This window comes from Pseudorca crassidens, chromosome 1, assembly GCF_039906515.1.
Source record: "Pseudorca crassidens isolate mPseCra1 chromosome 1, mPseCra1.hap1, whole genome shotgun sequence".
In the NCBI taxonomy this organism is placed as follows: domain Eukaryota; kingdom Metazoa; phylum Chordata; class Mammalia; order Artiodactyla; family Delphinidae; genus Pseudorca; species Pseudorca crassidens.
The window spans coordinates 101515774-101538560 of record NC_090296.1 but is presented as its reverse complement, the minus strand read 5'-3'; the positions used below and the strand labels follow the sequence as shown (position 1 = coordinate 101538560).

Below are 22787 nucleotides of genomic sequence, written 5' to 3'. Positions count from 1 at the left end.
GGTCACTAGACCCAAAGAGTTCAAAATACGTTTGAAACCAGGAGAATCTCCCTTCTCATTGGCATTAGATATAACTACTACCAATTTTAGCCACTTTTGTTATTGATATGCTTATATTTGGTACTTTCTGTTCAGTGGTATGGTATAGTTAAAGAAATGCAAGAAATTGTACAAAAGGCATTTTGAATAACAGTTCTAAATATCCATAATTTTAAAATTGACTAGTTGTTCTTTAGTACTGATATATATGGTGGAGAGGGAGTTTTAGCTTTAATATTTGAAGATGCAGCATGTGGAAAGTATATCAGATCCCCAGCTTTACTGCTAACTGAGTTATCCTAGACAAATAACCTATCCTCTCTCTTAGTTGCTCTTTAATTTATATGCCATAAATTACCACTTAACGTAGGTTGATCCTCCTAAGCATCCAGATTTCCTGCAACATTAAGAACGCACAGACAAATACTGTATCTTTTCACGTATATGTAGAATCTAAAAAATAAAACAAACAAGTGAATGTAACAAAACAAAAAGAGCCTCACAGATACTAGAGAACAAACTAGTGGTTACCATTGTGAAGATGGTTAGGGGGAAGGGCAAGATAGGTGAAGGCGGGATTAAGAGGAACAAACTACTAGCTATAAGATAAATAAGAGATACAAGGATGTTATGTACAGCACAGGGAATATAGCCAATATTTTATAATAACTTCACATGGAGTATAATCTATAAAAATATTGAATCACTATATTGTACTGAAACTAATATAATATTATATGTCAACTGTACTTCAGTAAACAAAAAGAATGCATGTAAAGGTGCTCAACCTTGCTTGAAATTAAATAAAGTGTAAATCAAAACAAAAATGGGATACTGCTTTTTACCTATCAAATGAGTTTAAATTTGATAATACCAAGTTGATATTTTTTTAACGACTTTTTTTTTTTTTGCGGTATGCGGGCCTCTCACTGTTGTGGCCTCTCCCGTTGCGGAGCACAGGCTCCGGAAGCGCAGGCTCAGCGGCCATGGCTCATGGGCCCAGCTGCTCCGTGGCATGTGGGATCCTCCCGGACCGGGGCACAAACCCGTGTTCCCTGCATCGGCAGGTGGACTCTCAAGCACTGTGCCACCAGGGAAGCCCCTTAACGATGTTTTTGATGTGGACCATTTTTAAAGTCTTTATTGAATTTGTTACAGTATTGCTTCTGTTTTATGTTTTGATTTTTTTGGCCACAAGGCATGTGGGATCTTAGCTCCCCAGCCAGGGATCAAACCCGCACCCCCTACGTTAGAAGGCAAAGTCTCAACCACTGGACCCCCAGGGAAGTCCACCAGATTGACATTTATTGCATATATACTCTTGATGAAGGGCATGAGTTAGTACAGCATATTTTTGAGGAAATTTGACAATATTTGTGAAGATTTTAAATACACATACCTTTTGACCCAGCCGTGGAACTGCTGAGAATTTACCGTATGAATATGCTTACAAAAGTATTCAAGCTTTTTGTGTAAAAGGAGCCATGTGGCAGTTTTCATAATAACAAAAAATCAGTATCAACCTAGTGGCCATAAATACAAGAATGCTATTGTTAAGAAGAAAAAAAAATGCAAGGAGTTTATAGAATAATCCTATTTGTGTCCATGCCTTTAAAGACAGAAAGATAAAGAAATTGGTGGAAATGGTGAGAGGAGACTATTCTCTATTTTATACCTTTCTGAATTATATAAATGGCCCACTGTGTGCAAATGTTATTTTTATTTAACAAATTTTTAAAAATACATGATAGTCATGATATTTCATCTTTCATCTGTGAGGCTTTTGTTGCTTTAAAAGCATATCGAATATTTATTTGATGACCTCTGGTATAGGCAGGTTGAGTTGCTGAAGGTCTGAGTCATAGCTTTTCATTAGTCATTGGTTTGGGGCCTCTAAGAGAGAAATGTGGAAGGAATGAGTTCCTAAACTGGATGTAAAAGTTGTTAGGAAAGCCAAAACATGGTCTCTTGGTTGATGCATCAGAAGCGTCTCATAACAATTTTCACCTTGTTTTCTCTCTTTTTTTTCCCCTGAATGTAGATGCCTAAAGGCACAGATGACACTTGGGCCCAAAAATTGTACAACACACATTTGAACAAATGTGCGCTCTTTGAGAAGCCCCGTCTATCAAACAAAGCTTTCATCATCCAGCATTTTGCTGACAAAGTAAGGAAGTTTTATTATCTCTTTTCTTTTTGAATACTTAAGCTCAAAGAGGAAAAAAAATCAATAGTCAATAGATAGCATTTTTTTCTTTGCTGAGCTTGCATTCGTTAGCTCCGTTTAGGAAAAGTAAGCTTAAGTGTTGGCTTATTGGTTTTCTCTTTCTTTAACCTAAATGGGATTATATTAAGAAATAAATACATGTTTACAGTCCTCTATCTATAATTCTGAAATCCAAGAAACTCTGAAATCCATGTCTTTTCATAATTCATTTAGTGGCTAAGCCTGATTTTTGACCTGAACTAACATGAGGTTATTTATAGTCTTTATTTATCCCAGTTAGGCTGGATATTTATATATTTCAATGTAGAAATGTTAATATGTTTGATTACAGATTGCTGCCTCAGATTCTGCTAAAAGATTCTGGGTTCTGAAACCCAACGGTTTCAGAATAGAAACTGTGGGCGTGTGTCACCCTCTGTGATTGATTCAGTGGGTCCCTACTAATGAGGCATGCAGACTTGCTGCTTCACAGGTTCTGTAGTCTACTCAGAAAATCTGGAGCTATGACACTAGTTTATATTTCCAGGAGGTTGTGGGGTGGCCTTCTGGTAAGCTCCCCATGGTCCCCTTTAGGAACCCTTTAGGAGGGTTTTCCGAGTCTGTCCTGCTCCTAGCTGGAGACCTTGGAATGGCTTCAGGGCCGCCTAACGGTTTTGTGGTACAGGCTGGGGACTCTGAGTGGTAGATGGCTGACGTCTTCTAGAAGCAGGGAGAGTCCATTCTCATGTAGTTCTACTTACCGGATCATATAGCGTTTACCCAGCCTCCATCTACATCCATCGTTGCCACTTCAACTTTCTGCCAGACAGCCATTTGTTCCTTCTGACCCTCTCTCCAGCTTTTATCTCTTCCCTCCCAGAGGAGACTTACCCCTGCGGGACGGTGAGCTAGGTTTGAAGGAAATACAGTGGGTCAGCCTTGGAGGAGCTCTCTTTGGCCTGCATGAGAGAAGAGAACAGCTTCTTATGAGTCTGCTTACCCATGAACTGGGATGATCTTAGATCACAGTTAATCAGCACTGCCACTCTTCCCTAGGAAAAACAATATTTGGGGAGTTTTACTCTAGAGTTAACATGCTTCTTACTAAGAATGGTACTAGTTTCTTAGAATAAAACTAATGATAACACTTCACTGAGAGCCCATCACATAGCCTGAGCCTAATAAATATTTTTGTTGTTGATGACAATCATATCTATTCAAAAGTTTATTAGCTAAGGAGATTTTCCCATGTGTTTTCAGGTGGAATACCAGTGTGAAGGCTTTCTGGAAAAGAATAAAGACACTGTTTTTGAAGAACAAATTAAAGTTCTTAAATCAAGCAAGGTAACCATGTATAGGCTTTCTCCAATCAGGATATATTCATTAAAATGTTTCTTATTTAAGCATTAGCTTTTTAACAGTAATAATAATTGTTCTAACAAAATCAGCTTTACTGTTAGTTTTCTATTTATCAATACATGTGTCAGGTCCTGTTTTTTAAATGCCTTACAAGTGTTAACCCACCTAATCCTATGATGAGGTGATATTATCATTACTCCCATTTTACAGATGAGGGAACTGAGGCAGGGAAACTTCATAGCTAGTAAGTTTTCAAGCCAAATTATTGATAAAACCCAGGCTATTGAGCTCAGAGTCTGCACTCTTAACCACTATGCGGTGGTGTTTTATGTGAAATTTTTGCCTCCACGGCAGTTATAGGCTCTCTTGTGCCTTTGTGAGAGACCATGAGAGAAAACATTTTGTTGTTGTTGTTGTTTTTGGCTGTGTCATTTTGAAGGGATACGAATATGAAAATATGAATATGAAAAAAAAGAATGTATATATATGTATAACTGAGTTGCTTTGCCGTTCAGTGGAAATTAGCATGACATTGTGGGTCAGCTATGCTTCAATTAAAAAAAAAAAGTTTTATCTTGGACATGTTTTGCCTGAGATGGCAATTAGATAGTCAAGTGGACATGTCATATAGGAAGTTGTAAATGAAAGTCAGCAGGTCAAAGGCAAAGTCAGAGTCAGTGATATAAATTTGGTAGTCTTTAGAACTAGATGGCATTTAAAGCAATAGGACTGGATAAGATTGCTTAGGGAGAACAAGTAGGTGAAAAATAGTAGAGAGTAAGGCATTCCAACTCCTAGAGACTGGCCTGAGGAAGAACCAGGAAAGAAGTCTGAGAAAAATGGCCCACAAGGAAGCAGAAATACTGCCTAAAGAAGAAATTGTAGAGTAGTTTCTAATATGACAATGTGAAATGTTCTCTTTTTTTTTTTTAATGAAAACTCAATGTAGAGAATTTTAAATTTATAACTTGTATGAAGAGGAAGACATATATATGCATCTATATGTGTGTATGTGTTCTGAACTCTCAACACTGAGTAGTTTTCTGGTAGATATTGTAGAACTTCAGTTAAATTCTAACGCTAGTGGTGAATATGATATTTCAACCCAGCTCTATTAACTATTTCACACAGAAGAGAGAAAAACAAAGTTTAGGTAGGCAGCGCTAATGTAGAGCTAGCAATTTACTTGGAAATGACAGAAGTGTGTCAGATAGATCCTAGAGTCCTTGGCCTATTATCGAATAGCCTTACATCTTAACTCTGTGCTGAGTTTTCAAATCAAATCTATTAGGAACTCTTATTTTTCCCCTTTGTGATACAAGATAATGGTAAAACGTTCCCCTACCCCCACCCCCTGCCCTGCTTTGTAGCTAACCAAGCTATATGTATTCCGTAAAGCAAGGGATACATTCATTTGTGCAGCAAGCAACCATTATTGGTATGTCATGTATAACAATTTGTTATATACATCATGAATTATATCCTAAATTACCCTTATAATTGATAGATACATTATACCAAATGAAATTAATTTTGTTTTTAAATGAAAGAACTCTCTTAAGAAAATTATTGCTTCTGGAGATATTCTGAGTTTATTAGATAAATAATTGGCTATTGCAGTTACACTGACTTATAAGAAGGATTTATTTTATTTATGTGGACTGTTTCACTATTGTAAAGATATGTACATATATCAAAATGTTACTGTCGATTAGTTTGAAGTCTCTTTTGTTCCTTAAAATGTATTCCAACCACATTAAATTATACTATCCACCCATTTATTAACGACCAGAGCTTTTAATAGACTTTCATTTCCTTAACCTGGTAGAACACAAAATTGATTGCAGGAATTATGCAGTCATGCAAAGCTTACAGGATACGGGCAGGGTTTCCTTTTACTTTTTTTCCCAATAATGCACATTACTTTCTAAAAATTACTGTTAATTCATGATTTTTTAAAATCTTATTAAATTGTAGAACTAGTTCGTGACACCCTTCCTGATGAGATTTTCAGTGATAGTTTTTAGTTGGTACCCACCATTTGAGTTATTGGGTAGACAGATGAAGCATGATGATAAAACATTTGGTGGAACTGATGTAATAAGACTTTCAATTAGTAGGTTGCTCATAAAATAATTATCGTTTAAAACCAGTAAAATGGTTAGAGCGGCCATTTCCTGTGGATTAAGATTTCAAGTCTCAGTGGAGTAGTTTTGATTTTGTTTTCCCCCAAATAAGGTTGTAGAATTACTGCATTTTTTCCATCTATATTTTTGTAGCATTGATGTCACCTCCCTCTCACATTTTTGGCTCCTAACACAGATACTGATTATTTCTGGAATGTGACTCTGAAAGGGGTTACTTAAGGAAGGGAATCACTATGGATTGCAAATCATCATAGTGTTTCTGTGAAGATTTCCAATTGAGTTTGGGTTTAGATTTCCTTTCACCTAAAAGGTGATTTCCTTTTACTGTTTTTGACTCAGTTTAAGATGCTACCAGAATTATTTCAAGATGACGAGAAGGCCATCAGTCCAAGTTCAGCCACCTCTTCAGGGCGCACGCTCCTTACCCGCACTCCTGCAAAGCCCACCAAAGGCAGACCAGGCCAGGCGGCCAAAGAGCACAAGAAAACGGTGGGGCACCAGGTGAGTTCAGGGAGCCGCTGCTGCAGTGCTACTTCCCCTCTGGCTCAGCTGGAGCCTCAGGTCTTCCTTTGTCAGCCTCCCAGGTGGGGTCCTCAGGTGAGGAGAGGCTGGAGCTTTCACTGTGAGAACACAGAACACTGTCCACTCATACTTCTCCCCTCCTAACATAGACCCGTAACTCTGCTTAAGCGTTTCCCAAAATAATTTTCTCTACATTTTAATTCTTCCAGTACATATCCTCCCTCACAAACCACTGCTGCCTCTGTTTTGTTCTCTGGCTGTTTCCTCTCTGGATTTGTACAGCTCCTTCAGCCCAGGAACCGTGCCCTCTGCTTTCTTTGATGTTTTATGCACCAGGGGACTGGGAAACATGACACACGTGCTTAGTGCCTGAACTAGGGCTGGGGGCTTTGGGCAGGAGGCTGAGTGCTAGTCAGCTTGTTTTCCTGAGCAGATAGGAAGCAGGGCCTGGCACAGGTCCACAGCCCCCAGGTCCCATGTCCCTAAAGGTAACCCCACCCTGGCTGTACTCTTCCATCCTCTGCCCCTCCCCATTTCCTATACTCTTTTAAGTCATCTGCTACTTTTTTCAGTATCATACAGCAAAATTCCTACTGTACATGATTAAATGACCTTAATATCTTTAAAGCAAGCATATTTTTAGTCAAAGTTTTAAGTGTACAACAGAAAGCTACAGAAATCTATATTAAAAGGGTGGGTGGAAGAATGAACTCTAATGTAATGATGATAATGATGTGTGATAATGATGTGTCTAAGTAGGTTCATCAACTGTAACACATGTACCGCTGTGGTGGAGAATGTAGATAATGGAGGGGGCCATGCCTCTGCCAGGGTAGGGGGTATGGGGGACATCTCTGTACCTTCTGTATGATTTTGCTGTGAACCTCAAACTGCTCTAAGAAAATAAAGTCTGTTTTAAAGAGGCGGGGGCAGTGGTGGTGGTGGGAGGAGCGAGAATATCTGTTTAGCAGAGTGATCATGTAAATGGTAGGGTTTAAGCAAATTTGAACCAAAAGCCCTAGCAGCTCCACTGTTGAGGGCTGGTCAGGTTCACAGGTGGCAAAGTCATCTCCACTAGTGTCATTTGAAGAAAATTTTCAGTTGTTTTATGTCATCTTTGACAAAACCTTGATGCCCCTTTCTGCTCTTTTTCATGCAGTTCCGAAACTCCCTTCACCTGCTTATGGAGACCCTGAATGCCACTACCCCTCACTACGTGCGCTGTATTAAGCCTAACGACTTCAAGTTCCCATTCACGTAAGTATTTCTCAACTGCTGAATTTAAAGTATCCATATCTCATAAGGATTGCCAAACCAGCAGCAGAGAAAAAATACTTAGGTAAACCTTCATGTCTTGTAGAGGGAAACAACGAGTTAATAGAACTTTTTCCGTTTTTGTTCCCTTTTAAGAACGTGAAAACAGGGAATTCCCTGGTGGTCCAGTGGTTAGGACTCCACGCTTCCACTGCCAGGGACCCGGGTTCCATCCTTGGTCAGATCAGGGAACTAAGATCCCACAAAGCCTCACGACGTGGCCAAAAAAAAAAAATGTGAGAACAAATTAGTAGTTGGCCTTCTGATGATTTTAAAAGTTGAGATCAACCACACATTTCTAGTACTATTTTCTATTTGTAATTTACTTCATTTCAAGATCTTTTTGGTTAACTTGGACTTTAGTTAAAACCAGAGCTGGGTGAGATAAGGTTGCTTTGGCAAAGGCTCACAATCATCCCTGCTACTTTTCAACTGTTGAAACTATCAGAGAATGTCTACTTTTACCAAACATCTTGTCCTGTGTCAAGTACCATTTGCGAGAGGAAGTTTTTTCCAAAACGGAAATATTTCTCTAATTTTGAAAGTAATGCATGCACATTATAAAAACAATTTTCAGGAAATATAAAGTGGTGTAAAAATAAATGAAAGAGCATTTCATTATACCCAGAGAGATAAAAAGTATTAACTGGCATAGATCCTTCTTGATATTCCTTCCCTGCTATGTGTGTGTGTGTGTGTGTGTGTGTGTGAGAGAGAGAGAGAGAGAGAGAGAGAGAGAGAGAGAGAGAGATTAATAAAATGGAAGGGATCATGCTGTAATTGTTGTTTTGTATCTGCTTTCAACTTATGGGTGTTTTCTGTGTTAGTAAATACAAATCCACATCATCATTTTAATGGCTACATCATATCCCATTATATACACATAACACCATTCTTTTAAATTATTCCCTATTGATGGCCGTTTGGGTTATTCCTATGGCTATGATAAACATCTTTTGCCAAACATTTTTATATATTTGCCTGATTATCTCCTTAGAATAATGTATTTCTAGAAGTGGAATTTGTGGGTCAGAGATTAGGCACACTTACCAAAGGCTGTAATAACTCCCACTCCGCAGTGTGTGCATGCTCCTTTACCTACACCCATGCCAGTCTTGCCCTTGGAGAGTCGGCCTTAGACTGCAGGGCACTTCTCAAAGACTGTTGTATTCTTCTCATTGCCAAGAAGCCCTTTCTGGAGGAAGTGAGAAGCTGGAAGAAGCTGCCACGCCCTGGGTGACTTTCCTGGACAGCCCTAGGGGCCATTGCCTTCTGTCAGCCAACCGCATCTCCCATCACCAATAAAACACTTGAGAAGATAGCGCAGCAGAAGCCTCGGATAGGTTACTCAGGGCTTAACTGGGGAGTAAGAGGAATCATCATTCCGTAAGAAGCAGGCCTTGCTACTTCTTCTTTTAGTGTCAATTTAACATTAAGGTGCCGTTAATCTAGAGTGAAATACACATAAGATATAATATAAAATATTTTTCACTGACATGGACACTATTAATGCTTAGTATGTATACACTGAGTTGAATAGCTTTTAGAACACCAATAATTTTTTAAAAATACCTGAATGGGGCATATTTAATTTGTTCTTCTTGTTAGAGAAATCTCCAGGGCTGGCCAGTCTTTATTCCAGGGGAGCTCTGCATGGTGAACTAAAGAGTTATGAGAACAGCTAGTCAGGCCAAGGCATGTAATGAGCATGGCACAGTGCAGAGGAGCTTGGGCTTTTAAAATATGTTTAATGGAATTTCTTATAAGTTTGTGGTATGTATTTTTACTGCTAATGGTCTCTTCCCCTCTCTTACATGGAGTTTTCCATTCTGATCACTGTTCCAACTTTTGAATTTTTTTTCTAATTTATCCATTTGGCTCTTTACAAAAGAATTCAGTCTCTGGACTGAGGAAAGTAGTTTGTGGCTAGAGCCACGCTTCTTTGTGTATTAATGATTTCCATTTTTACACATAGGTTTGATGAGAAGAGGGCAGTACAGCAGCTGAGAGCGTGCGGTGTCCTGGAAACCATCCGAATCAGCGCAGCAGGTTTCCCCTCTCGGTGGGCTTGACATTTTTCAAATATAAGGGATCCTAAAGGGGGAGGTTCCTGCTTCTTTAAATAAGCTGACATGAGTTTCTTTTTATAGGTGGACTTACCAAGAATTTTTCAGCCGCTACCGTGTCCTAATGAAGCAAAAAGATGTGCTAAGTGAGAGAAAACAAACATGCAAGAATGTTTTAGAGAAACTGATAAAGGTAAGAAAGATTTTTCACTTACCTTTATCGGAACAGATGTTTGCCAAAGGCCTTGTGATCGTAACCTGTGAATGTCCTAGGAATATCCATATACTACTAATCCGGGTTATTCAGGGGTGGAAAGGTGGAGAGGCACACTGTCTTGGAGGTCAAGGCTCCCTATCTTTACGATGGAAGGACTAGTAAAGATGATGGTCCAGTATCAAGATACAGGATGGTGAGGCCTGGACCCAGACTTGAGACACATTCTTTTTATTTATTTATTTATTTTGCGGTACGCGGGCCTCTCACTGTTGTGGCCTCTCCCGTTGCGGAGCACAGGCTCTGGACGCGCAGGCTCAGTGACCATGGCTCCCGGGCCCAGCCGCTCCACGGCATGTGGGGTCTTCCCGGACCGGAACACAAACCTGTGTCCCCTGCATCGGCAGGCGGACTCTCAACCACTGCGCCACCAGGGAAGCCCCCAAGTACTAAATTTTTATTGAAAATTACTTATGACAGACACCAGGCCAGATGCTGTGTGATTAAGAAAAATAAGTCTTGTCCTCAGGTGACATAGTGTGTCTTGGAAATTAATGCATTTTAAAGATAAGTATAATATACCTTAGTGTCTGTCAAATGCTGAGTGAGTGAGACAAGAAATCAACGGAAGACAAAGCCACATCTGCTGTGGGAAGGAGGAACTATTTCATGGAAGACATGTATTTTGAGTCAGGCCCTGAAGAGTGGGTAAGATTGTATAAAGTGGAAGGAGACTATCCTAATAGGGAGCAAGGAGCAGAAAAGCATAGTTTTCTCAAAAAGCAGTTAGAGTCGGATTTTTGTTTTTGCTTTTGCAGTAAAAAAAAATGGTGCATGGGACAGTAGGGAATTGGTTAGGAAATGTGGGTTGGTGTTTGAAGAGACTTGCATACCAAGCTAAGGCGTTCACAGACTGTAGAATGCACCAGAGTCACCTTCAGGGCTTGTTAAACTTCAGAGTGCTGGGCCCCACCCCTAGAACATCTGATTTGGTAGGTCTGGGACGTGTCCAATAATGTGCATTTCTAACAAGTTCCCAGGTGATGCCGATGCTGGTTTGAGGACTACATTTTGATAACCACTGATGTAGGTTGTAGAGAATTTAAGACTCATGAGATGCTGTTTAAAGAATATTTTCACTTATTTGACACTAGGTTGGATGGATTACCTCACTTTGAAGTAATTAGTCATAATTATTAGCTATTAACTAGATGTAATATCTCTTCTTTGGTGATAATAACTTTATTTTTCTTGAAAGCACTTAGGCCACTTTCCTGGTAATGTGTAAAAGAATCTGATACATTTTGAATCTGGCCTAAGTCCTTTCTAGGGAATGGAGAGCAGAAAGTAGGGAAAGTCTCCTCCCCCAGACTGCTCCCCCCTGCGCTTGGGGCCACAAGGTAAAGGAGTGTAGGCTTGGGGGCGAGGGAGAGAGAGCTGAGATGAAATGGGGCAGGGAGAAGGAGACAGGGAGAGGGAACCACTTTCTAGCTCTTCCAGCTAGCCTCCTTTGCAAACTTTATTGATTTAAACTGAAACAGTTTTAGATATATGTGGAGATTTCTGATTTTCTGTTTTCATGTACAAGATAGGAAATATTTGCTTACAGTGAAAAGTGATTTTTCTCTGTTTTCACTTAGAATTTCAGATCACAGTATTGATTATTATAAATAAATTCTACTCTTCTTTTGATATAAGATGGTTAATAACTTGCATGCTTCTAGATAAGCTGGATCGGAATATAATAGACCAAAAATAGCATGCATATATATCTGTGTTTACTGCTCAGCTTTGTTTATACTCAGAAGTCAATGAGCATTATAAATGATTACATGTTTGTAAGAGGAGTTTTGAAATCTGTAGGAAGATTTACTGTTGATAAAACCAAGAGATAACTGTTGAGAAACTTAACTCTTAACATGAATATGCAAGATTTTTTATCTTTTAGTTTTTATTTTGTGTGCATTACTTCCTGCCTTTTTCTTCATATTGGTGTTTTTGTCCCTTCAGCTTTCTCATGGAACACACAGCCCGATGTAATTCTTACAGCCTGGGTCAGTCAGAGGGAGTGTCAGCATCTCCATTTCCTTGAGATATTTAAAATACAGACAAGCAAATAGTAGCTGCCTATAACCCACAACCAAGTTTTGGGCCTCAGATAATAATTCCAGGTAGAATAATTCTGGAAAATAACTCTTAACCTGCAGTTTTCCTTAAAGTCCCTTCTATTTGCTCCACTTGCATAGGATCAAAAAGCTGGCTCCATTAGTTAATTGTGATGTAGCCCAAGTTTTAGCTAATAGTTTTATCCCTTTACTGATTCTGCTTTTAGACATATATTTTCTCTTTAAAATTCATTTATCTAGTCATCATTTCTACTTCTGAGTATACAGTTTCTTCCAAAAATAGGACAAGGACAAATACCAGTTTGGGAAGACAAAGATCTTTTTCCGTGCCGGTCAAGTGGCCTATCTGGAAAAATTGAGGGCAGACAAATTGAGGGCTGCCTGCATCCGGATCCAGAAGACGATCCGAGGGTGGCTGCTGCGGAAGAAGTTCCTGCGCATGCGCAAGGCTGCCATCACTGTGCAGAGATACGTGCGAGGCCACCAGGCCCGATGGTAGGTCTCCTGGCAGCATGTCCACTCTGGCTCATGGGCAGCGAAGATTGGTGGGCTCATCTGATTGATTGTCCAAACTAGGACAGTTTTGAGTGGTCACCCTACCTGAGAAGACAGCACCTTACCTCTTCTTAGGTCCAAGGAATTAACTCATAAGACAGTTAGATAGAATACAATTTCACTCACCTTTGTGAATGATTCAGATTGAACCTCAAAAAAATAATTACAAATTACTGCCTACTCATGTCCTCAGTATTTATTTTTTATACATTTATATGGGCTTGAAGAAATCATCTGTAAATTAGAACAGTCATGAATATAACTAGTTAATAATGACTCTGTTTAGGAGTTTGGGGGAGCAGTTAGCTGAGAAGGTGTAGAAGAGAGTTAGTTACACTTACGTGTGATTACATATTAGGATAATTTTAATTTAGAGATATCAAAAGACATGAATTAATGGTTAAGAACTTGTGCCCAAATGGATAGATTAAGGAAAAACATCGTGCATTAGCAATGGATAGAGCTAAGAAGGCTGGGTGATAAGTAAGCACAGGATTACTGTGTAAGCTCTTCTGCTATGTAAAGGGGACATAGCCTGGGGTAATGAGCACAGTCCTAGAAGGAATAAGCCTTTATGACCTTCGCTTTCTGTATTGTAAAATCAAGTAATATGGGACATCCCACTTTTCAGGGTTAGGTAAGTCTCAAATGAGATAATGGATGCACAGATATTTGGGGGATCATCAAATAACTATACAAATATAAGAAATATAAATGTTGATTTAACGTGTATGTTATTAGAATAATACAATGGAGGTGCTACTTATTCTGCCAAAGGTACTGGTGCTTTCAGCCTCTACAAAATGTATTCATGGGTTTTTCTGATTACTGACTACGCACCACTCTTTCTCTGGCCAGTTATGCTAAGTTCCTGCGCAGAACCAAGGCAGCAACCATCATTCAGAAGTACTGGCGCATGTATGTAATCCGCCGGAGGTACAAGATCTGGCGGACTGCCACGATCGTCCTTCAGTCTTACCTTCGAGGCTACTTGGCCAGAAATAGGTATCGCAAGGTGAGGCCTTGTTTTCAACTTTGTTTGTTCATTCCATTAATGTTAATCAAATTCCACGTCTGTACAAAGTGCCACAGGGGCTCCTATGGATGTAGGAGTCATATGGAGACAACCAACAATTGAAATACATTTTTAAATATTAAATAAGCCACATATATTTATTAACATGATGTTGAAAAAGAAAATTTACTTTTTTCTTCCCCTGTCTGTAATTTGAAAAAAAAGTGAGTATATTAGTTTCCTGTGGCTGCTGTCATAAATTACCACCAACTTGGTAGCTTAAAACAACAGAAGTTTATTTTCTCACAGTTCTGGAGGCAAAAACTGTGAAATTAAGGTGTCAGCAGGGCTGCTCTCCCTCCAGAAGCTATGGGGGAGAACCCATTCCCTGCCTCTTCTAGTGCTGGTGGCCACCAGTATTCCTAATAATTGTGGCCATATCACTCCAGTCTCTGATTCCATCTTCACATCATCTTCTCTCTGTGTCTAACTTCACTTCTTTTGTCTGTCTCTTATGAGAACACTTGTGATGGATTTAGGGCCCACCCAGATAATCCAGGATAATCTCTCCATCTAGAGATCCTTATCTTAATCATATCTGCAAAGGCCCTTTTCCCAAATAAGGTAATATTTACAGATTCTTAGTATTGGGGGCCTTTATTCAGCTGACTATGGTGAGCTTTGAATAGGTAAAAATATTGGATAGACCAAAAAGTTCGTTCGGGTTTTTCTGTTACATCTTACAGAAAACCCAAACGAATTTTTTTTTTTTTTTTTTTTTTTTTTTTTGTGGTACGTGGACCTCTCACTGCTGTGGCCTCTCCCGTTGTGGAGCGCAGGCTCCGGATGCGCAGGCTCAGCGGCCATGGCCCACGGGCCCAGCTGCTCCACGGCATGTGGGATCCTCCCGGACCGGGGCACGAACCCGCGTCCCCCGCATCGGCAGGCGGACTCCCAAGCACTGCGCCACCAGGGAAGCCCCGAACGAACTTTTTGGCCGACCCAATATATGGCAGATGAACAGATTAAGAATGAAACAACCTTGGAACAATTTACCATGGTTAAAATGAAATCAAATATAACATCGATGTGGTCAAAGTTGTATTGACTGGAGTATTATGCTCTAGAAATTTTTGACAAATAATCTTTATGTCTAGCAATAATCATCATGGCTATAGATAGTGGATCACCAGATTAGTCTTAGTCCTCACCTCTAACAATATATGATCTAGTCGATGAAAGTTTTTCCTCTTTCATTTTGGCAAGGTTTTGAGTCTGTTCTTTAGAATATAGCCCTAATAAGCCAAAAGTACAGTCTGGATCTTGGAGCTCTCTGGGCATCACTGTTAGTAGAGTGATTGAAGGACATTTCTCTAATCACAGGCAGTGATTATGTGGGCGTGCCCTAGGCCCTATTCATGTATTTATTTTATTTTCTTATTTTGAATTAATTTTATATAACAAAGAAAAATGGAACGCTAATGAGGTTTGAATGAGCATATTTAATAGCTGTGTTTTGAAGAAAATTTGAAGACTTAGCTACTCCAGGTCTTTCTGCCCACGCCTGGTTTATAGTCAGATGTTCTTTCTCTTCAAGCATGAGCTTTCAAAGGAGGGAAAAGCCTTATTAAACTTGACCTTTTAGATATACCAAACCAGTTACCCTCCTGTTTTCCTCACTACTCTCCTCAGGAACATCTGAACTGGCGTGTGAGGCCTTTGGTTTAGCAGTAGCAGTCTCTAGCTAGCTTAGCTCCCAGTGTGACTGGACATAGTAGGGGAGGCAGGTTAGAGACAGGCTCGTGTGTAGGCCAGTAGTACCCCCTTAGTGATCCTTCTAGCTGTGATTCCAATCCAAGCTTCCCCCAAGCTTTGGGGGTCTTAAAGTGAGAGCAAGTGTTATTTAATGTCTCTGACTCACCGATGGAAATGAGATTGAGAATGGAAGCTCTAATTATATACTGTTTCCATTTGACTGAAATTAGAGAAATGGACCAGTATCTGAAGTTACATGGGGAGAAGGAAATGGAACAGGAATATTGGCATTAATACCTTTGCCACTGTGTGCTGCTTGAGTTTTAAAGTCTGAAAGCCTTCATTTTGCCATCACTGAGTCTTATCCAGTTTGTCACTAGTCATCCAGATAAGATAGGTGGCTCCCTTGGGATTGTGTTGTTGAGTGAGAGCTCAGGATGCCCTGCCTCACTGCGGCATGATGCACGGTGACTGCACTTAGTGGGAACTGAAGGCTGCCTTAGCATTAGGAAGACATCCCAAAGGGACAGCCTTGAGTTGGCTGAAGATACTATGAAGGTCTCCTAAACACCTATGTTTATTTTGTATTTGTTGGCTTTAAACACAACGACTTATTTCTTAATTGTATCCTCTAGCATGGCATATGTTTTTCATGGTTTTTCTCAGCTACATAACCTAAAAATAGGAACTGTTCTTTTAATGATCTTACTAAACTGCTACCTATCTGAATAGATTGTTTCAGAGATTTTTTACATTTAAAAAGTTTCATAAAAGATACATTGTTTCCATTTATAATAATCACTAATAAGTACTTAATCAAGTGCATACATTTAAACATTTATATCACACAAGACTTATTTTTTAATATCGTAGACTTGAAAGGACATCAAAGTTTTGCTAGTTTGCTAGTTCAACCGTTCTTAAAATTTAAGAACTTCTTCCCCATCATTCCTGGAAACTGTTTACACAATCTCTGCTTGATGGTCATTAGTGACAAGAAATTCATCTCATAAGGCAATCTTATTTTTTAAATTTTATTTTTATTATTATTATTTTTTTTGGCTACATTGGGTCTTCATTGCTGCCTGAGGGCTTTCTCTAGTTGCAGCGAGCGGGAGCTACTCTTCGTTGTGGTGCACGGGCTCTAGGCAAGTGGGCTGCAGTAGTTGTGGGACGTGGGCTCAGTACTTGCAGCGCGTGGGCTTCAGGGCACACAGGCTTCAGTAGTTGTGGCCTGAGGGCTCTAGAGCACAGGCTCAGTAGTTGTGGCACACAGGCTTAGATGCTCCGTGGCGTGTGGGATCTTCCCAGAGCAGAAATCAAACCCGTGTCCCCCTCATTGGCAGGCGGATTCTTAGCCACTGTGCCACCAGGGAAATGCAAGGCAATCTTATTGTTATAAGTTGTTTATAAGTTTAGGGCAATATCTTTTTTTTTTAAGAAAATACAATATAAAATTAAGATTTGTTTACTTCACTTTATCTTCTTTTTAGCTTTCCTTTTAAAGTTCTCTCCCTACTACCTTTGAATCCCATAAATGGATTTGTGCTGCATTTATAATAGCAATGGGAAATCCTCACTAGAATGGTATTCCTCAAATATGGCAAACAAGAGTGTCATTTTTTTGTTGCTGGGGAAAAAAAAATCAATAAATCAGTAATAAACTTTGCAGTACCCCAAGTGTCGTCTTCTACAGCCTGCTTACTGGCCATACCCCATGTCCTCAAGCAGAGACCTAATGCACAGTGACATGGTATCAGCAGTAAGGGTAGTGGGTAAATCTCTTATTTTACTAGCACGTAGTTCACAGGGTACCAAGTTCTGCTTATTTTCTAAAGGATCACCTGTTGCTTATAGAAATCATATAGCAATAAGAAACCTAATGCATTTTTTCTTTCTTTGTAGACTAGTTTTCTATTTAGTAATCTGGTACCTTTTATTTAGACAGCTTCTATCTGTATACTCCATTTATCATCATACATATACATGTAATCATACATATGACATGTGGATATAATACATATTTTTATATATGTCTCTCAAATTTCCTCTTTTTTTATAAAATGAGTTGAGTTTTTTAAAAATTTACCTTTATTTTATTTATTTATTTTTGGCTGTGTTGGGTCTTCGTTGCTGCATGCAGGCTTTCTCTAGTTGCGGCGAGTGGGGGCTACTCTTTGTTGCGGTCCGCAGACTTCTTATTGCAGTGGCTTCTCTCGTTGCAGAGCATGGGCTCTAGGCGCGCGTGCTTCAGTATTTGTGGCTCACAGGCTTAGTTGCTCTGCAGCATGTGGTATCTTCCCAGACCAGGGATCAAACCTGTGTCCCCCACATTGGCAGGCAGATTCTTATCCACTGCGCCACCAGGGAAGCCCTCAAATTGCCTTTTAAAGACTACATTTCAATCACCTTTTAAAATAATTTTGTGCTTCCATATATTTGTGATAAATACAATCCACATAATACATTGTTGCTTCAACTTTTATGTCTTTCCCTTTAGGTAATGTGTGGGTTCTCAGCCTGACATCCATAGGTTGATAGAGTTGAGTATTGAGTCTAGTCCAGGGTCTGACGTTACTTGCACTTACCCTCTTCTGCAGATACTCCGTGAGCACAAAGCAGTCATCATTCAGAAGTGGGTCCGGGGCTGGCTGGCTCGCACCTACTACAAGAGGAGTACGCACGCCATCATCTACCTTCAGTGCTGCTTCCGGCGGATGATGGCCAAGCGCGAGCTGAAGAAGCTCAAGATCGAGGCCCGCTCCGTGGAGCGCTATAAGAAGCTCCACATTGGCATGGAGAACAAGATCATGCAGCTGCAGCGCAAAGTTGACGAACAGGTGTGTTTTAAACAGGAGTCCTGAAAGTGCAGCATGCCTAACAAAATCCACTGGGGTCATCTTCAGCATTGTCCCCTCTTGACTTTACCTTTCAGTCTTCGCAAAAAAAGTAAAATAATAATGGCATTAATGAATGTGGAAATAGTGACAAGCTCATAGGTAAGATTATAATTGTAAGGACCAAGGCAGGAAATTATTTTCGAGAACACAGACAGGTTTACTAGCACTCCAAACAGTTAGGACCGAGAGTCATATTGTACTTTATATTTTACAAAGCTCTTTCATCATTATCATTCATTTGTGTATAGTGTATTGTTCCTTTTACAGATGAGTTGTTTAGCATTGAGGTGGCAAAAGAAGCAGGAAAATGTCCATGCTTCTGAGAAATCTGCAGTCTGTTTGCAGAGATAAAAGTTTGATTTCTTAGAGATAGTTACCAAGTAATATTTTAGCACATGCAAATGATATAAAGGTAGTTAGTAATACATAAATACTAAGGATGACAAAGAAAAACAGAAAAGAGAATGAAATAGGATTCATCAGAAAGGTTTTCTGAGTGGGAAGAGGAGTTTCCAGATGGTAAACAAAGGGATTTGTAAGAAACTTGTGATTTTTGAGGCCATTTTATCATTCTTATGCATCACTAGCCGGCACGTGGCTTTCAGTAGCACACTGATTTGTTTTCAAAAGCAAGTATAGATTTTCCTATTCCTGGATTAAGAATCAAGAAAGAGAATTTACTGTGGGAACTCACCTTGTGACTATGAGAAAATCACATCTATGTTGCTCATCATGTAAAACAGAAATAATTGTGCCCATTCTCTCTTTGTATCACTAAGAGGGTGCTGATGGTGTTATTTTAAATATTGTCATTAGTAATTTTGGTTAGATACTATATCAGCACTATGATGATATAGCATGAATACGATGAATAGGCATGGTTTTCTCATTAAATGCATTTGTGGTGTGTATATTTACTTTTTGTCACTTACGTGTGTGTTTAAAGAACAAAGACTACAAATGCCTCATGGAGAAACTGACCAATCTGGAAGGAATATACAACTCTGAGACCGAGAAACTACGAAGTGACTTAGAACGTCTTCAACTAAGTGAGGAAGAAGCTAAGATTGCTACTGGACGTGTCCTCAGTCTGCAGGAAGAAATTGCCAAGCTCCGGAAAGACCTGGAACAAACTCAGTGTGAGAAAAAATCCATTGAAGAGTGTGCTGATAGATACAAACAGGAAACTGAGCAGGTAGGAGCTAATGTTCATATCCCCGTCTACTCCTTCCACAAAGGAGTTGTGCTGTCATCTTGACCCAGCCCTTGTGGCTCAATATTGGTTTCAATCGAAGGTAAACAGACATTTCAGTTGGTTTACTGTTCATTATTAGTGTTTCCCCCAAGCAGCTGTTCCATATGCTGGATGAGTACCTATAGGTCTTTTAGTAAAACCTTTTACTCTCCTAAGAACAGAGGCAAAGCAGTGTTATAAGAAGAGAAGTGATGGCCAAGAACCTACTATACACCCTTTTTCTTTGAATGAATAGACCTGTGTGGAGTGTAGACTCTTTTTTCTTCAGCAGGTTAAAGGTGATTAAGAAGTAAATCACAATGAACTGTCAGTAGCTGATAGTAGGGATCTTTATGGAAACCTGCATTAAGACTGTTTTGAGAAGTCCAACAGGAAAAAATCCAGATGTCTGCACACTGATCGTAGCCAAGAGCTGCTATGCAGATAGAACAACAATGAAAATGCTTACAGATTGACCAGTGCTTCCACACTACAAATTTGTATTAACTTATATCAAAACTTTATTAAATACAGAAAACACTAAGGTTCTCAAGCAGTAATGAGATGTATTGGTTAAACAAAGTAAAGATACCTCAACATAAGGCTTACTGGAAAAAAGTAATAGGTTTTCAGAGATTCCACTAGTATTACCATCTTTAAATGAAAACAGAGTTGACTGATGGCTGTAACTATGGCAAGAATCCCAATATGCTTTTTCCTTACTGACTTCTGAACCTTAACAGCAGCTTATACAGTAAGAACCTCGAAGGAGCTTAGACACAATTCAGGTAGGATAGTGTAGCTAATAAAGTTGCAATCCTTCCATGGTATTCAGGGTCCTGATAAAATAATCCCTTCTATATCTATAGCAGATCTGGGCTCTGATCTGGAAACAGCAGTGCTATTAATATGTTACTTTGACATAGCAAGCTTGTTCTCTCAGAATTCAAATATGTATCCAATGGGATACTGTTGAGGTTTAAGATCTCTCTTTCTTGTGCTCTCTCTCTCTTTTTTCCCCCATTTCCTGAGTCCCTGGAAGCTTTCCAAATTCCTCCGAAACTACAGAGAATTAAGCTTGGTAGGAGTATTCTCGTTTCCTTTTCAAAGTCAAGTTCATACCTTTCTCGTCTGATAGAATAGTATACCTGAACATATTCAGATTTCTCCTTTCGTTTTATTATCTGCTGCCTTCACAAGGATAGCTGTAGGCACTACCATTAATTCTTTTAGATGGAGTGTGATAATGAGGAAGAATGAAAAAATTTCCCTGTGAGAGCTAGCTTTGTGGTCTGGAAAGCTACATTGCCAGTTAGCCTGACCAAGGAGCCTAGAAGGTCCAGCAGAACTGTGGTTCTTAACCAGGAGTGTATTTCAGAATATGCTGGAGAGTTTTTAAAAAGATACCTGCCCAAGCTCTGGGAGTGTGGACCAGGCACATGTATTTTGAAAAAGCACCACAGGTGATTGGTTGCATACTCTGACAAAGAGCAGCCTCTCTCAAGAGCACATAGAGAACTCAACCTTTCTACTGAGAGCAGACGTTAAGACCTTATCAGCACAGAGGGAAGACACTGGACCATCAGAAGGAACACCTTCTGGCCTGACTTGTGCAGTGGCACAGTGCTGTAATCTCAGTTCCCTGTTCTTCAGGGATCCTTAGTCAGAGAGCCCGCTTTCTCTGTCTCTGAACTCCTAAACTTTCTCTTTATTAGTAAAGCTGTTGCTTTAAGAGTGCCTTGAACTTATGCTTAGAGAAAGGAATTCAAATTTCACTTATAACAAGCACACATTCTATTCCAAAGGTGAACTGTATAAATTATGAACTTAGCAAAGTTTCCTTTGGTTTTGATTTTTGCTTCCTGAGAATCCTTATCCAAACAGGAAATAGAAAGTTAAAGGTCAATATTTTTTTATTGTGATAAAATATGCTTATATGTAACATAAAATTTACCATTTTAATCGTTTTAAGTGTACAGTTCTGTGGCATTAAGTGTATTCACAGTGTTGTAAGGTCAATGCTTAAATGTGGAATAAAAGTTTACAGCCTTGCAAAACTCTTGAAAGGAGATGAAAATGAAATTCTCTTTCTCAAGACAGAGAGCAGGGAGCTTTGGAAGGTCTTCAGTGAATTTCCAAAACCAAAATGACTTTCATATTTTTCTTAACCTCTGTAATCTCTCTGCTTGAATCATGGGTACACATAAACGTTGCATTAGTTTGTTGGTGTGAAAAGGCATTATCATTGCTTCAAGCGCAAATGCTTACTAGGTGCCAGGCAATTGCTAAATGCTCAAGGTACAAAGTAAAACAATAACAGCAAGTCATTTTTGTCCTCCAAGAATTTCTAGTCAATCAGGGAAGTAAAAGTAAATCATTTATAAGGGCTATAAAGAGGCATATTCAGGGTCCTGTAGTACCCCAAAGGAGAGACATATAATTGGAGGGAGTTTCTGGGAAAGCTTTCTGGAGGGTAATGCTAGAAACAAGTTTGAAGGATGACCAGATATAACTCGGCAAAGAAGTGAGGCAGTGAGATGTGGAAGTAAGGAGTGCCTGCCGGTGACTGCTGTATGTATGGTCTTTGTATTCAGTATCCGGCTGCCTCTGTCTGTGGCAGCCATCTCAGTTTATTGTTTCATTTTATAGTTGGTATCAAATCTGAAGGAAGAAAATACTCTGCTGAAGCAGGAAAAAGAGGCCCTCAATCACCTTATCGTGGAGCAGGCTAAGGAGATGACAGGTAAGCCTCATGTGGGCCTAGCCTACTGCACTCCAACCAACCTCAGACCAAAGGTTTATAAGTTACAACTTTGCTTAGACTGTCATCAGTAAATTTGCAGAGTTCTGGAGGCAGGCACTCTAAATATTTGGTTGAATTAGTTGGTGAACTTGTAAATCTGGTCTCCCTATGTACAAATATCAATTCGTATTAGTCAGTATCATGTGACTTTTAAAAAAATTGTTCTATATGTATGATTTATGGCTTATAGGAGTCCTGTTGTTTTAGGACCAATTCTTGAGCTAATATGTATATGTATATGAGTATATGCATCTGTATATATTATTTATTTTGCTAAACCAATGGATATTATTTTCCTAAGATCAACCACTTTTTGCCACCTTAAGAAAAAAAGACACTAGATATGGACATTTATTTCATTTGCTGTTTGTAAGATAAATTAAAATGGTGATAATTTACAAGGAATCCACATGTACATAAACATGAGCTAAGAAAATATATATCTAAACTACAATAATTGGTGATAGAAATAGAAAGGAAGAGATTTGATTAGAGTGAAAATATATTATATGAAAAGAATCGTATATCATAT

The 22787-nt window shown here is 39.3% G+C and overlaps 1 protein-coding gene across 4 annotated transcripts in view; it reads left to right on the top strand.

Annotated features, from left to right (window-relative positions):
- MYO5A (myosin VA) overlaps positions 1–22787 on the top strand; it is a 183665-nt gene that overhangs the window by 102205 nt on the left and 58673 nt on the right. For all 4 annotated transcript variants that reach the window (XM_067747313.1, XM_067747305.1, XM_067747294.1 and 1 more), the window contains exons 13-23: positions 2081–2206; positions 3506–3589; positions 6091–6252; positions 7433–7530; positions 9563–9649; positions 9738–9846; positions 12277–12488; positions 13407–13563; positions 17919–18158; positions 19165–19413; positions 22102–22195. In XM_067747313.1, the coding sequence (XP_067603414.1) occupies positions 2081–2206; positions 3506–3589; positions 6091–6252; positions 7433–7530; positions 9563–9649; positions 9738–9846; positions 12277–12488; positions 13407–13563; positions 17919–18158; positions 19165–19413; positions 22102–22195 (1618 nt within the window). The remainder of the gene's footprint in view (positions 1–2080; positions 2207–3505; positions 3590–6090; positions 6253–7432; positions 7531–9562; positions 9650–9737; positions 9847–12276; positions 12489–13406; positions 13564–17918; positions 18159–19164; positions 19414–22101; positions 22196–22787) is intronic.